General features: G+C 35.9%; 1 protein-coding gene across 2 annotated transcripts; it reads left to right on the top strand.

Annotated features, from left to right (window-relative positions):
• Positions 1-2,070: 2,070 nt before the first annotated feature.
• On the top strand, positions 2,071-12,380 carry LOC132266901 (triacylglycerol lipase OBL1-like). Of its 2 annotated transcripts, XR_009468764.1 has the most exons (6): positions 2,071-2,662; positions 3,318-3,511; positions 10,189-10,222; positions 10,476-11,089; positions 11,288-11,375; positions 11,671-11,795. XR_009468764.1 is itself a non-coding variant. In XM_059767913.1 (5 exons), the coding sequence occupies exons 1-5, from the start codon at positions 2,350-2,352 to the stop codon at positions 11,968-11,970; spliced, it is 1,455 nt and encodes a 484-aa protein (XP_059623896.1). In that variant the 5' UTR covers positions 2,072-2,349; the 3' UTR covers positions 11,971-12,380. The 2 variants fall into 2 exon arrangements, 1 of the variants encoding a protein (XP_059623896.1); XM_059767913.1 differs by lacking the exon at positions 11,288-11,375 and having other exon boundaries at positions 2,072-2,662; positions 11,671-12,380.
• The last annotated feature ends 2,568 nt before the right edge of the window (positions 12,381-14,948 follow it).

Raw genomic sequence — 14,948 nt, 5'->3', positions numbered from 1 at the left:
ACATCAGTCAGTCTCACACACCTCTCTTGTGGTGTTGTGCACAGAATAGAATCCTCTCTCCACGCTCTTCACGTTGAGTCTCATTACCTTGCTTTGGATCAGAGACCAATTATAGGTCTTTGAGAGAGACCAATTTTGTGTATATATATACATACACAAAAGTTGTAAAACATCTACGAAGAGTAGATAATTTTCTCTCTCTCTCTCTCTATATATATATATTTTTTTATTTCAACTTTTCCTTAGCTTGTCTTCTTTAATCTTTTCAGACACAAATTAATTTTTATGTAAAGATGGACTCCGTTAAAGCCAATCAGTATGTAATAGTAGACCTCTACCACACTTTATATAATCTAAAAAACATCTATATATTTCTTGATCATTCAATTATGCATCCTATGCTACCAAATTACAAGAAAGCAAGTCAATAGTTTTTTCTTGTGTCTAAAAAATTGAAAATTAATGTAAAAATTTTCACAAAAAATTGCCCAACATCAGTCAGTCTCACACACCTCTCTTGTGGTGTTGTGCACAGAATAGAATCCTCTCTCCACGCTCTTCACGTTGAGTCTCATTACCTTGCTTTGGATCATAAACCAATTATAGGTCTTTGAGAGAGACCAATTTTGTGTATATATATACATACACAAAAGTTATAAAACATCTACCAAGAGTAGATAATTTTCTCTCTCTCTCTCTATATATATATATATTTTTTTTTTTATTTCAACTTTTCCTTAGCTTGTCTTCTTTAATCTTTTCAGACACAAATTAATTTTTATGTAAAGATGGACTCCGTTAAAGCCAATCAGTATGTAATAGTAGACCTCTACCACACTTTATATAATCTAAAAAACATCTATATATTTCTTGATCATTCAATTATGCATCCTATGCTACCAAATTACAAGAAAGCAAGTCAATAGTTTTTTCTTGTGTCTAAAAAATTGAAAATTAATGTAAAAATTTTCACAAAAAATAATGTTAGGGAGGTGAAAGTAGAGAGTTGAATTCATATCTGATTTATTATTAATGGAATATCGGGTTCAAAAAGGATTAATTTATATATATTTTTTGGTTGAAAAGATTAATGTCAAAAAGAAACTAGCAAAAAATGATTAGTAAAAAATAGAGAAGCCGGAAAGAAAAATAAAATGTAAACAAAAAAGACTAAAAAATTAGATATTTGACTTTTATTAAAAAAATAATAATGATAGTAAGTAGTGATAAAAAAAGAAAAAGAAGAGACAGAGAGAGAGCGAGAATAAAAAATAATGATAATTAAAAATATTTTAATAATATGTAAATATTATATTGGGTACACCCAAACTATGTCCTAAGTGCAACTAATCCCCCTCAATTATAAATAATCCCCTCTAACTACCTCTAATTACGTGATTTGTTAAATTTTAGGACGGAAAAGATATTTCCGGCACACTTTCATCACTAGAAATTTGTAAAGACCTTTTTATCCTTTACATAACAAGTTATTTAATAATGTGGTATTGTTATAAAATTGACTAAATAAAGTGGGACCATGTAATCAGAGGAGCCACTAAAATTTTGACATCCATCCAACCTTATCGCAACAAACCAATGATATTCGATAACACAGTACAATTATCACCTCCCATCTGGTCAATTTCTCGACCTGAAGGAAAAAATAAAAAATTAGAGGAAAAAGAATTCATATACGGTGGGAGGGAGAGAGGAGAGGAGAGAGACGTTCGGCATGGTGAACAAATTTTCTCTCCCTTCTATATCAGGATTTTGGAATGAGTAAAAAAACATGTTTCAATGCAAGAATTTAAGCATCCATAATTCCTTATTTACTTTGACAGATTCAATTCATCACCATCCAAAGTTAAAAACCCAGTTTCAGACTTTTTAACTACTAGTGACCAATTTTATTATCTGTGTGGGTCACTTTCACGGCCTCGATCCATATTCACCGTCCTATATGTACACTCGAATAAAATATCTTTTGGCATGGATTGAATAATTTCATGAGGTGTTTTGTCAAGACATGCACATATATGGCCCATATGATGGGGTCATATAGATTAATAATACATTTCATGGCGCACACCCAAAAGGCAAAGTTAGGTAGTTTGCTTTCTCTCAATCTTCCATGTAAAACCTCAGAAGGTCCCAAACATGTGGAAAACCCTCATGATCTAAACCCTACTTTTGAAATCATAATCAAGACACCTCAATTGATTATCCTTGGTGAATAATTTTTCCATGTTCTATATACACACACACACATGGTTCTAAGGTTGAGACCAAGGCAATAGAAAAAATCCCAACTCATCGATCATCTTATTCTGTCATTCCAAATCCAAGGCCATGGCTCTCAACAGGTCTGTGTCCATCTCCAAAAATTATATGCTGCTGAAACCAGAAGATGTCCGTTTCTTCGATCTCATTCGCATCCTCTTCTTTCGTGACATAGAGAAAAGGAAATTTGTAAACTGCCCCGAAGGGATTCATGAGGAGCCTTTCAAGTTTAGATGGCTGGTTTTCGTGTCCATCTTGGCGCAGAAGGTGCTGCAGTGTGTGTCAACACCTTTGGCATGGTTCGGTAACAAGATAGAGATGTGGCTAAACCTTTTGTCAACGAACCACGGCTTTTTTAAGCTAGTGTGGAATTTTATGCTCGGTTAGTTCACTGTTAATCCCTTCATTATCATTCTTGTCAAATTTTCCGTCTAAAACGATTGTAGAATACATGTCGATCAGTAGCTTTGAAAATCATAGTGTACTTTCTTTTGCTAGGATTTTAATTAAGGTCTCTTACACTTCCATGGTCGCCGGCTAAAATGTGATGATCTCTTCTAAGATGAGATTGTGTCTTGGTGTTAATTAGTCTAAAAGTAAATGATTAATTGTGTTAATTATTTAAAAGTAAGTCCAAAGTCCAAACAAATGGGTAGTCAACTAGACAAGATGGAAGCATCAATTATTTCATTGCTGGGACCAAATTAAAATAATGCATTTTGTAGGGCCTATTGTTCCCTCTCTAAGAAAATCAATTATTCTACTGTGTATCACGCCTAATTGTGATTAAATTTTCTAAACCATGACCGATCTAGATCAGTTAAAATCATAGAGAAATATACACACATATAAACACAATCAATTAAACACATTTTTTACTTCATTTGTGACAATATGTTGCCTAACATATGACACACTTGCATTATTATTATTATTTTTCTTCTGACTTTTCTTCACTTGTGACAACATGTTCTTTAGATTTGAGGATCTGTTTATAATAATAGAACCATAGAGCTTATGCATTTTAAATTTTGCAGGGAAGGTGGTAATTCCAGATAAGTTATCGGCTACTTATTTGTCGCTCTATGGACACGTAGATGGACGGGTAGAGTTAGACAAAAACATTAAGCATGGTGACAGCAGATATTATGGTGCATTTTCTGTGATGGCTGCTAAAATATCGTACGAGAACAAAGATTACATCAAAAAAACAGTGGAGGACCTCTGGAAGGTACAATTAGTATATACATTTGCAGCTTCATTTGAACATATTAGTGATATTATGGAACTAACAATGGATTAATTAGTAGCTTAATTTCATGAACATAGTCCCATGAAAAGAATGAAGCTTACATATAATATATACAAATTAATTACTTTTAACACTATTGATGACATTTTTATGAAAAGGGGAAAAAGTAGTTTTATGTGAAGGATCTCTTTTATGCGCGAATTAAAGAAATAATTTTTCTGCTAAATTATTTAACTTTAAAAAACTTTACAAAAGCATAGGGAATAATTAGTTGTAGACTTTTTGAGAAGCTTTTATGAGTTAAATACAGTTCATGCAACTTTACCTACCATTAAAAAAAATTGGGTATATTATATACATTCTTTTTTTTTTTTTTTTTTTTTTTTTTTGAAAGGTAAATTCAATTTATTAAAGCAGATAAACTATACAAGCCCAAAGTGAAAGGCTCAAGTACAGCCCAACATTACAATTAACTGATCAAACAAACAAGCCCAAAGGCAACAACCCAAACAACCATTAGGGAGACAACCCAAACAAGTCACTTTGGGAAACATTGGTGACCATTACGTGCAGCACCTCAATCCGGTCATAGCATGGAGTTAAACTCTGAGTTCACAAATCTAGCGGTTTCGCCGAAGGACGAACAGTAGCAAGCTGTTGTCCAATTGTGGAATCAGGGATGACTAAAGTTAAAAGCTTGGTCCTAACTACATCCAAAGTGAGATGAAGGAGTGAATTCTGCGACAGTTTCTTCTTGGTAAATATCCTTCGATTGCATTCAGCCTAAACATTGTAAACTAGTGAAGCCATTGCCAATCTCGAGACTGAGTTGTTGTGGAAAGAATCGGCCCCACTCCAGTGGTATGATGTCTAGGAGATCAATAATGCCCAATTTGGTGGCTGAATGTGAAACCCGTAATGCATTTGAAGAAATGTCCACAAGGGCTCGACATAAGAACACTTGAAAAAGAGAGGATCGTGAGATTCTGGGGTATTATTGTAGAGAACACAAGTGATCGAATCAACGTGGGACGTGCACTTCCTGTCCAAAATTGGTAATCTACGCTTAATGGCTACCCACAAGGTGAAAGAATGCCTTAGAATCAGCGGTTTCCCCCATACTAGGTGAGTCCATGGTGGTGTTAGCAGATTATAGGTAAGGAATTTCATGGTTTGGCTTATTGAAAGAAGTCCAGATGGGGATGGAATCCAAGAAAGCTTATCTTGGTTCTGTGGGTTTAGTACTGGCAACCTGTCGATGATGTGTAGTTGTAGAAGGATGTTGGTGATGGAGTAGGGAAAGGACTATGATGAGCCACTGATGAAGGAGCTGAGCTTGATAGTGGTGCTATGAAAGGAGTTATTAAGCTGTTGAGTGGTAATAAATTAATGTAGATGTCCAAAGCAGTACCAATTGTCAAACCAGAAATTGGTGCTGTGACAATCCCCAATTTTTAGCTTAACAAGAGGTCTAAAAGCTGGCCTGAGCTAAAAGAGCTTTCTCTAAGACCACAAGTAGTGACTGGGAATAGTGACCTTCCAAAACTTCTACCTTTAAGTAGGTATGTGTTAACCCGCTGGACCCAGAGCATATCTTTGGATTTGAGAAGATGCCAAATGTGCCTCATTACTGCAATTGTATTCCAGGAATGCAAATTTGGAAGGCCCAATCCACCTGCCCTTTTTGGAAGGCAGCGAAACCTCCAAGCCATTTTAGTTTTTGTCCTCTTGAGCTCAGGACCTGACCATAGGAAAGCTCCAAAAATTCCAATAAGCTCATTGATAATGCTTCTAGGTAAGATAAACTTTGAACTCCAATAAGTTTGAATGGAGAACAAGATAGCTCTGATTAACTGCAATCTTCCTGCAAAGGAAAGATGCTTACCTGTCCAATGTGTAATTCTGGATGTAGTTTTATCAATAAGAGCCCTACAGTCAATTGACTTAAGCATGATGGTGACAAGAGGAACTCCTAAGTACTTAACAGGGAGATCACCTTTTTGGATACCCAAGAAGGAGCATATAGAAATCTCTATAAGCTCATTTACACCTGAGAAGAAAATTTGGCTCTTATTAAGATTGATTTCTAAACCTGAGAGAAGGGAAAATGTATTAAATGTTGTTTTAAGGGTCTGTAATGATGGTAAGCTTCCATGTGAGAATACAAATAAATCATCTGCAAAAATCAGATGTGTAAGAGACAACTTCTTGCATCTCCAATGGTGTTTGAAGGGCCCTTGAGATGTAATTATGTTGACAATGGATGAGAAGACTTGCATCGCAAGTATAAAGAGGAATGGTGAGAGTGGATCACCCTGCCTAAGACCTTTAATGCCCTTGAAGTAACCATTGAACTCCCCATTGAATGAGATGGTGAAAGATGGAGTAGTTATACAAGATTAGATCCAGGAAATACAGGTAGATAGAAACCCAAAAAGTCTAAGGGAATCAAGGAGAAATTCCCAAGAGACAGAGTCAAAAGCCTTTTTCAGGTCAATTTTTAGGGCACACCTTGGAGAGTTCCCTTGCCTGTGATACCCATTGAGCAACTCTTGGGCAAGAAGAATACTGTCATCAATGGTCCTACCTTGAATGAATCCAGACTGAGAGGGGCCAATTATATGGGGGAGTGTAGGCTTAAGTTTGTTTGCCAGTAGCTTTGAAATGCATTTATAGATTGTTGAGCAACAAGAGATGGGCCTGTACTCATTGATGGAAGAGGGATTAAGGAATTTAGGGACCAGTGAGATGTAAGATGAATTTACTTCCCTAAGCAATTTTCCATTGAGAAAGAATTCCTTAATTACTAATGTAACATCATGCCCTATGATTGTCCAAGCCTTTTTGAAAAAAAGGGCATTGAATCCATCTGGACTAGGTGCATTCTCACTATTCAGTGAGAACATGCAGTGCATGATCTCCTTATCACTTGGAATGGAGCAGGGTGTGGAGATAAAGTGGGAGGGGAGTGAGGGTTGAATAAATGGAGTGAGTGAGTCCATACATGGGTAAAGATGGGGATCCAGACCAAGAGCCTTGTGGAAGTGAGCAACAACCTCTTGCTTAATGGCAATTTCAGTGTTAAGTAGGGCAGGAGAGAGCTGTAATCTTGTTTCTGTTATATCTTGAAGAGAAGGATTTATAGAAATAGGCTGTATTAGAATCACCATCTTTGAGCCATTGAACCCTTGATTTTTGCTTGAAGGTGGCCTCCTCAGTGCTAAGAAAGCTGGAATAAAGTGATAAGAGTTGTTTCTCTTGGGTTTTTAATGCACAGTCATTTAAGGCAGAATCAAGAGCTAATTGGCAGAAGGTAAGAGCATTTTTAGCTGACTGGATTTCATGTTGAATAACAGTGATAGTTTTGGAGAATCTCAATCTTAAAGGATGTTTAAGGCTTTTGAGTTTGGACTGAACTTGGAACATTGTGTGTCCATGGACCTAGCTACACCACACTGACTGAACAAGTGGTAAGAAATCATCATTGCTGCTCCAATGATTGAAGAACCTAAATGGGACTTTCCTTTGTAGGTTTACCAAGGTTGATAAGAATTGGGCTGTGGTCAGAAATTCCTGGAGGCAAAAACTCACATTGGGAAAGGGGAAAACAATGATTCCAAAATCATTAATGAGTACCCTATCCAAGTTTTTGGAAATGTTAGAAATCCCATGGCTCTTATTGGTCCAAGTGTAAAAAAGGCCAGAGAAGTGAAGGTTTTCCAAGTTGGAATTATGGAGGCAACGTCTGAAATCAAACATTGGCTTAGATGTCTTCTTGGAGCCCCTAAAATTCTCACTTGCAGATTTGATGATATTGAAATCACTTCCAAGAATCTAAGGAAATGAAGAAAGGGTAGATGAATGAGCAACAATATCTGCCCAAAGGAGTTCTCTCTCTGATGCATCATTTGCTCCATAAATAAAAGAGATGTAAAAGGATGTTCTGCAACTTAAGATAGTGACATGGCAGTGAATAGCTTGTCTTGAGCTACTGAGTACATTAAGATCAACTGAATTTGGTCTCCAGAGAACCCAAATTCTACCAAGTGGTGAGAAGTGATAGTTATGAGTGAGCTTCTAACCTCTAGCAATGACATTGTAAACAAAATCAACATTGGTGGATTGAACTTTGGTTTCAATAATGGATGTAATATCAATCCTTCTGTCAATGAGGAGAGTCTTAACTTCCTTCTGCTTTAAGGTGCAATTGAGTCCCCTTATATTCCAAATGGTCAATGATACCATTTGATAGAGTTAAAGAAATTGCTACGTAGGAATAAATTCCTTCTGTGAGGATTGGGAGACTTCTTAACTTTCTTCACGTGCTTCCTCCTTAACTTGCACCCATGCTTAGCAATTTTCTTATTCAATACTGCTGGGAGACTATTGGTGGAGTTAAATTCAGAGAGGCTGGAATTTTCTTTATCTATGGTAGGGAGAATGTGGGAAGAAACAACACAATTGAGTGCAAATGGTTTCTGGGATGAAATGGAATCATTGTCAGGATCAGCTTCAATGTCATGAGAGTTATTATCTGAGTATTCCAAATGGGTGGGATGGTAGTTACTTATATCAACAGTGAGCTTTTCATTGGGTTTAAAGTAATGGGTGATAACATTTTGCCCCTTATGAAGGGCAAGGTTTGACGTATCCGAGTTCATTGGTGCCTTTGGTGAAATTTTGTTGGGAGTTAGGTCCTTATGAAATGATCATTTTGAAAAAGGAACCACTTACCATTTAAATGAGGGTTGGGTAGGTTTCTTAATGGGTGAGCCTTGATGGCAAGAATTTTTGGAATGGCTAAAGCAATTACATTTGTAGCAGATAGCAGGTAACCCCAAATATTCAACCTTGACCTCTATAATTTACCCAGAGCTGAGATGGACCTTAAGAATGGAAGGAAAATCAGAGTCAACATTGACCACCACACAAACCTTAGCAAATCTAGTCTTCAGTCTGCTTTCAGTAATTGGATCAACAAAAAGTGGGTGTCCAATGCTACTTAGGATATAACTAAATCCGGAGGCAGTCCAGAAATAGAGAGGGAGACCATAAAGTTTAATCCAAATGGGCATTGTTGAATGACTTTTCCTGTGGAAACAGGGCTCCCAAGGTGAGAGGATGATTGGCTTGTTGGCAAAGAACCAGGGACCCTCTGCTAAGATGCTGCTGCAAAGTTCAGAGGAGGAAAAATGAAATTTGAATAAGCCCTTTTATGTGCTTATTACCTTGAGCAGACCCTTGTCATACCAAAGGTTATGGGAGATGTTTTTCACCATTCCAAATGGGAGACTTTTGTAGACAAAGTAACCCATGAGATTGGATTTCATAATAGCAAGGCCTGCATTCTTGATCTCAGGAGGTGGAGCAATGGTATCATGTGGGTGATCAGCGTGCTACACAAAGGAGAGTAGGGCTCTAGTGTGTGTCCCTTGGACAATAGTGGCCCATGTTGTAGGAGAAAGGCTAGGCTTGGATGTGGTAAAGTTTTGGCCATTGGTTATAGGCGCGTGGGTGGTAACAGAGTTAGTAGGTTGAGGTTGGTCCAAAGATAGCTTAGTTGGTTCAAGATAAATGTTGGTCAGGATAGGGTGGATCAAAGTAGGTAGGTCAGTAGATAGGTCATGGGAAGAAGCAACAGTAACATCATTGGTAGTAGTGCAATTTGACAAAAGGGGAAAAGATGCTTCCTGACATGGTGAAAAGATGAGATTAAACTTACCTGAACAAGCTGGACCATTTGAATTTGAATTTGAACTTGGATCCAAATTTTGCTTGTCGACAACTCTCCGGCGGCCGTCATAGTGGTTCTGGTGGTGAGTGGGAGGATCTTGAGTCGGTGAGAGCTGCATATTGACCAGGTTGGAGTCATTGTCATTGTTGTGATTAAGCAAGATGATTTGGTCACTTAGCTCAGTGACACGAGTTCTTAGAGTTTTTTGGGTTTCCAGTCCAATGCCAATAAGCCCTCTGAGCCATTCAACCTCCTCCAATATGTGAGAATATCTGTAGTTATTCTTGAATTCTGCCAACTCTACTCGTAATATGAAGATTTCATCAATCATGGACTGGGTGTTGCGTAATGTCGAACATAATGTTGTTGTGGTCATCAATAAAGCGAGAGGTGGGAAGTTGGTGATTGACCTTATCTGGAGGGTGAAGACATGTTATGTTGTCTGTGAATGTAACCTTTTTGTGCTTCTGGGGGTGTGTATGGGATTGGTAATGGGAAGTAGAGAGATGGGGAAGTGAATCCTTAGGTTCACTGGTGGATGGATAGGTTAAGGCCTTGTTTGAATTGTTAGTCTTCTCGAGAATGGAGATGGGTTGTTTCAGGTTTGTAAAGGGGCGGTTTGGAAAGAATGGAGGTTTTAGGTGGTTAGGAAGGGGATTCCAGATTGAGGGTTTGTTGTTGCTGGAGCTGGTGTGAGGGACTCTCACTGCGCTCTAGGAGGTTTTAGTTTTTAGAAAATTGTAAAGTTGCAATGAGAGAGAATTGAGGAGGGAGATGACTTATATTATATACATTCTTACTAGATAAGCTTCTATAAGAGTTGTCTGTTGGAAATTAATTAATAACATATACAATATTATATATATCATAGTACAATTTGTATCCTACATTAATCTAATTATATAGTTGTATATATGTGCAGATGGAGTTCTTGGGCTTCTATGATTTTTGGAATGGTGAGAAAACATCCTTCTTTATACTTTTCCACGTTTTCCTTGGATAGATCATAAAAATCAGAAACAGAAACATTATTTTTTCTTCGAAAGTTCAAACAAATGCTTACACGCTCACAATATTGTCCCTATCGGGTTCAAACACTCAATCTCCTTTTTTTGAAAAAGACTAAAGATATCATATATACCATCTGGACTAATGTCCATTGATAATTAGATAAAATTATTTATATACCTAAAATCCTACTCTTTGCAGAAATTCAAGAAAAGGCTACCTCACAAGTATTTATGCTTCGTGACAAAAATGTTGATCCAGAACTAATTGTTGTGGCCTTTAGAGGCACAGAACCCTTCGATGCAGATGCATGGTGCACTGACTTTGACATTTCTTGGTATGACTTTCCCGGCATGGGCAAAGTGCACGGTGGCTTCATCAAAGCTCTAGGGTTGCAGAAAGATGCAAGTTTGCCTGAGGAAATTGAAAAAACCAATGATCAACACGCCACAGCTTATTATTCCATTAGGGACATGCTTAAAGACCTTCTGCAAACAAATGAAAAATCAAAGTTCATAGTGACCGGTCACAGCTTGGGCGGTGCCCTAGCAATTTTGTTTCCTGCAGTGTTGGCATTGCATAAGGAGGAAGACTTGTTGAAGAGATTGGAGGGTGTGTATACATTTGGACAGCCAAGGGTAGGAGATGATGAATTTGGGGAGTTCATGAAAGAGCAATTGAAGAACTATAGTATACCATATTATAGATTTGTTTACTGTAATGATATTGTGCCTAGGTTGCCATATGATGACTCCACACTCACGTTTAAGCACTTTGGGACATGCCTATACTATAATAGCTTCTATGAAGGCAAGGTATGCATCTCTCTCTAGTCTCTCCCCTTACATCTCTCTCTGCACACATGTGTTCGTGGAAAGTGAATTTTTTCTTCTCCACCTCACGATAAGAAAAAATTATTTCAAAGTGGGTGTTGTCCCACTAGATAGAAATTTTTACATTGTCTTGGTCAGTTCCAACTTGACACGTTATTAAGAATTTTACTTACCTGTCAGATTGTGACGGACCGACCATATACTCCGTAACAATTTCTCTGTCCAACAAACATTGTAGACTCGCCTTTCCATTTTTCTGCAAAGCAAGGTGCTGTACTTGTTTGCGTGTGTGAATACTACTAATATGTGAATTTTTATTTTTTTTTTATTTTTTTACAAAACTACGAAGAACATTGTGTTATCATTCCCCTTAAAACTATATTTCTGTTTCGAGTTTCTCAAAACCGTTTCATATAAAGGAAACAAACAAGTAACTAATGTTGTACAAGCTAAACATGAAAATCATCATATTGTAATTATTTAATTTATTTACATAAAAAAAACATGTATAATTGTGTTTACAAATTTAAAACAAGTTCTATTTTCTTCTTTTGATGATGCAGGTTGTTGAAGAAGAACCAAACAAGAACTACTTCTCGCCATTGTCACTTCTACCAAAGATCATAAACGCGATCTGGGAGCTAATAAGAAGCTTCATCATTTCATACACAAAGGGACCGGACTACAAAGAAGGGGGTACTCTTCGAGTGTTCCGGTTAATCGGATTGGCAATTGCAGGTATACCGGCTCATACAAACCAAGAGTACGTTAATTGCACTCGATTAGGAACGCCAGACTTATATCAAACAGTTCAAGATCATGTCGAAAGCACAACGAATTCAGATGTACCCAATATTGTGTAACTCTCACCAACTGTGTGTTGTTTCAGTGTTAGTGTGCCCACTATTGAAACTAGCTGATTATTAGCTAGCCCAAAATATTGTTTTCGATCATCAGAACTTACAAAACTAGTGATGTGTGTGTTTCCCATGCACAAGAGTCTTTCATTCAATGAAGTACGGTCAGGCCTCCGTCCTCCTCCAAGACCGCCAGATTAGGATGGTGTTAGTGAAGATCGCTGCTTCTCCTGTTGCTGCAATGGCTGCTATACCGGATTTGGGAGTAACTGTCATGTGTCATATTTGGCTGTGATATATACTCTAGATTATTGGACTTATTTGGTTGGGCTTCTATCTTGGGCTAGGGTTGGTTTATGTATTGGATCTATCAATTAGCCTTTGCCAGGTTTTTGCACTGTATATTCTATCTTTTTTATAAAATTTATTTTACCTTAAAAAAAATAAATAAATAAAAAATAAAAAATAAAAAAAATTGAAAAAGAAGAGTATAGTCAGGCCTCTGCACTCATTTGAATGATTGTATGCCCATATATATATTTTTTTTGGTAAATAAAATTGAACTCAATTGTATACCCATGTGTTGCTATGTAAATATTTATATATTTATATATATATTTGTGAAAATTCATTGCAAATTCTAAAGTTTAAAAAATTAAATGCATATTGTTTATATATAATGAATAAGTATTTTTAATTTAATTTTTTAATTATATATTTAATGAAAACTGATAACTATTTTAAAATTTAATTGGGAATATTTTTTTATTTTTTATAATTATAAAATGAACTGAAGTTTTCATTTCATATGATTTACTGTACATTAATCTATCAATTGTGACAGCATTTATTATTAAAATGAAAAGACCGTATTGCCCTCTTCCTTATTTTTAAAAAGACAGAATTTTCATTAACTATATATATATTTCCTTTTCTCTTTTTCATCTGCACTGTTCTCCCTTTCACACCATGCAAACAAAGTTAAGGAAACCAATATCAAAAACCTATTACTCCAAAAAGTCTAAACAAACACCCGCAATATTTCATTTAAAGTAATATTTTTGAGATAAATCATAGAGGCAAAGGGAGTAGAGAGAATGAAAAGATGGAAAAAATACTTTATTTGTAAGAGCAGGCACAAAAGGAGAGAAACAACGATAACAATTGTTTGTCTCTACGGTGGAAGGAGAGATCGAGTGGGTTGCAATAATATTGGAGGGTTTGTGGTGCGCAGCATCCTCGTCAAACTCCAACGCAACATCTCATCAAACACCAAATTTCGTCCCAAAATTTCACTCCTTTCAATTTTCAAGTTTTGTTTGTTTTATTTTCAGTAAATAAAGTAATTCAGAAGAAATATTCAAGCTTTGTTTGTTCCATTACCAATTTAAGAACAATATTGGTGGTTTTGGCATTGCAATTCTAAATTTCACCCCTTTCAATTTTCAACCATTAGTCAAGAATAGATGGTTACATCATAACAATTGACGCTTGAACAACTCTATGAGTGATGAAAAAATGAATTCTAGGCGCCAGTGTCGGATTGGCCTTATTGACTCCATATATTGTAGCTTGATTTAAATCTTTCCAATATTAATTTAGGGTTAGGGAGAGTGTTTTGTAAATAAGAGGACTTATTAGTAATTTTGTCAAATTTGAAGTGCCAAAAAAAAATGTTGGAGCGTCAATACCAACTCCCAATAATATTACAAGAATCTATATTTTGTACTACTTTCATGTTGGCTTACTTTGTTTCAGTACTATTAAGAGGTCCTTAAATATGACATGCGGCATTGTGACTCCGTTGGTAAAAATCAATCAGCCTCGCACACTTCTCTTGTTTAAAAATTATTAAATAGTTCATGACTATGTAATCCCAATCTCAGTGTATCAAATTGTGATCCGCTGTGTTGGGTTATGATCGATGGCGACTCTGTAATTTCACAGCATCAAATAATTTCTAGTCCTTGGTGTTGTGCAATATTCTCTCCATGTACTTCACGTTCAGTGTCATTACTTTGTTTTGGAACCGAAAGCAATTATAAATCTTCCAAGATGAAATGATTTACTTTTGGTAAATATTTTATAACTTTTTATTTTTTATTTTTTCAACTTTTTCTTGGCTTGGCTTCAGTCTTTCCTGTCACAAATCAACTTTATGCAAAGATGGACCACCTTTAATAGCACTGTACTTCACTTTAAATTATCTAAAAAACATCCACTATATTTTATTGATCATTCAATTATGCACCCTCTAGATGCTTCCAAATTAATTTCTTCTGTCTAAAAAAATTGAATATGTTTTTTTTCCGGAAATTAAAATTGAAAATGTTAATCTTTCACAAAATAGTAGTGTTGTAGAGGAGAAAGCAGAGGGATGAATTTATAAAAATAAAAAATAAAAAATAAAAAAATAAAAATGAAAATTTCTAAGTTTAAGAGAGAGGATTGTGATTGTTGTGATGTAATTTACTTTAATTTATCTGTGATTTTATTTTATTTTTGTGTCTGTTCACATAAGCAAATGACTGATTTGAACCGGATCAAAATTTTATTCCATGAAAAATTAACATCATATATAAAGCTGATTATTACGTTTACCTACTTAGTCACCAATTTTCGTTTTGATGTTGTCATCGGACAGTCTGCATCACTCAGACTTAAAGTAATAACTTCAAGAGTGATATGAGCCGTCCGATGCGGTTCCTGATCCACCAATCATTTTCACAGTCTCCGGCAGTATTATTACTCAATTGACCGAATTTTTCAAGTCAATTGACCTTATCTCTTTATATATATATATATATATTTGCAACCTTATTTATCTCTTGTTAAACTCTCAGGTTTTCTATGATTAGTCACTCCCATGAACAATTTCAGAGTGATTAAGTTTTAGATAAATATGATTTAATTAGTTTGTCAATTAAACACCAATTATCATAAATGTGTCTCTCTTTGAGCTTAAATAGCTCCACAAATGATAT

Source organism: Cornus florida, unplaced genomic scaffold (genome assembly GCF_030987335.1).
Source record: "Cornus florida cultivar Cherokee Brave unplaced genomic scaffold, ASM3098733v1 CherokeeBrave_3.0.0_Hap2_Chr07, whole genome shotgun sequence".
Lineage (NCBI taxonomy): Eukaryota > Viridiplantae > Streptophyta > Magnoliopsida > Cornales > Cornaceae > Cornus > Cornus florida.
This window is presented reverse-complemented; position numbering and strand designations above follow the sequence as displayed.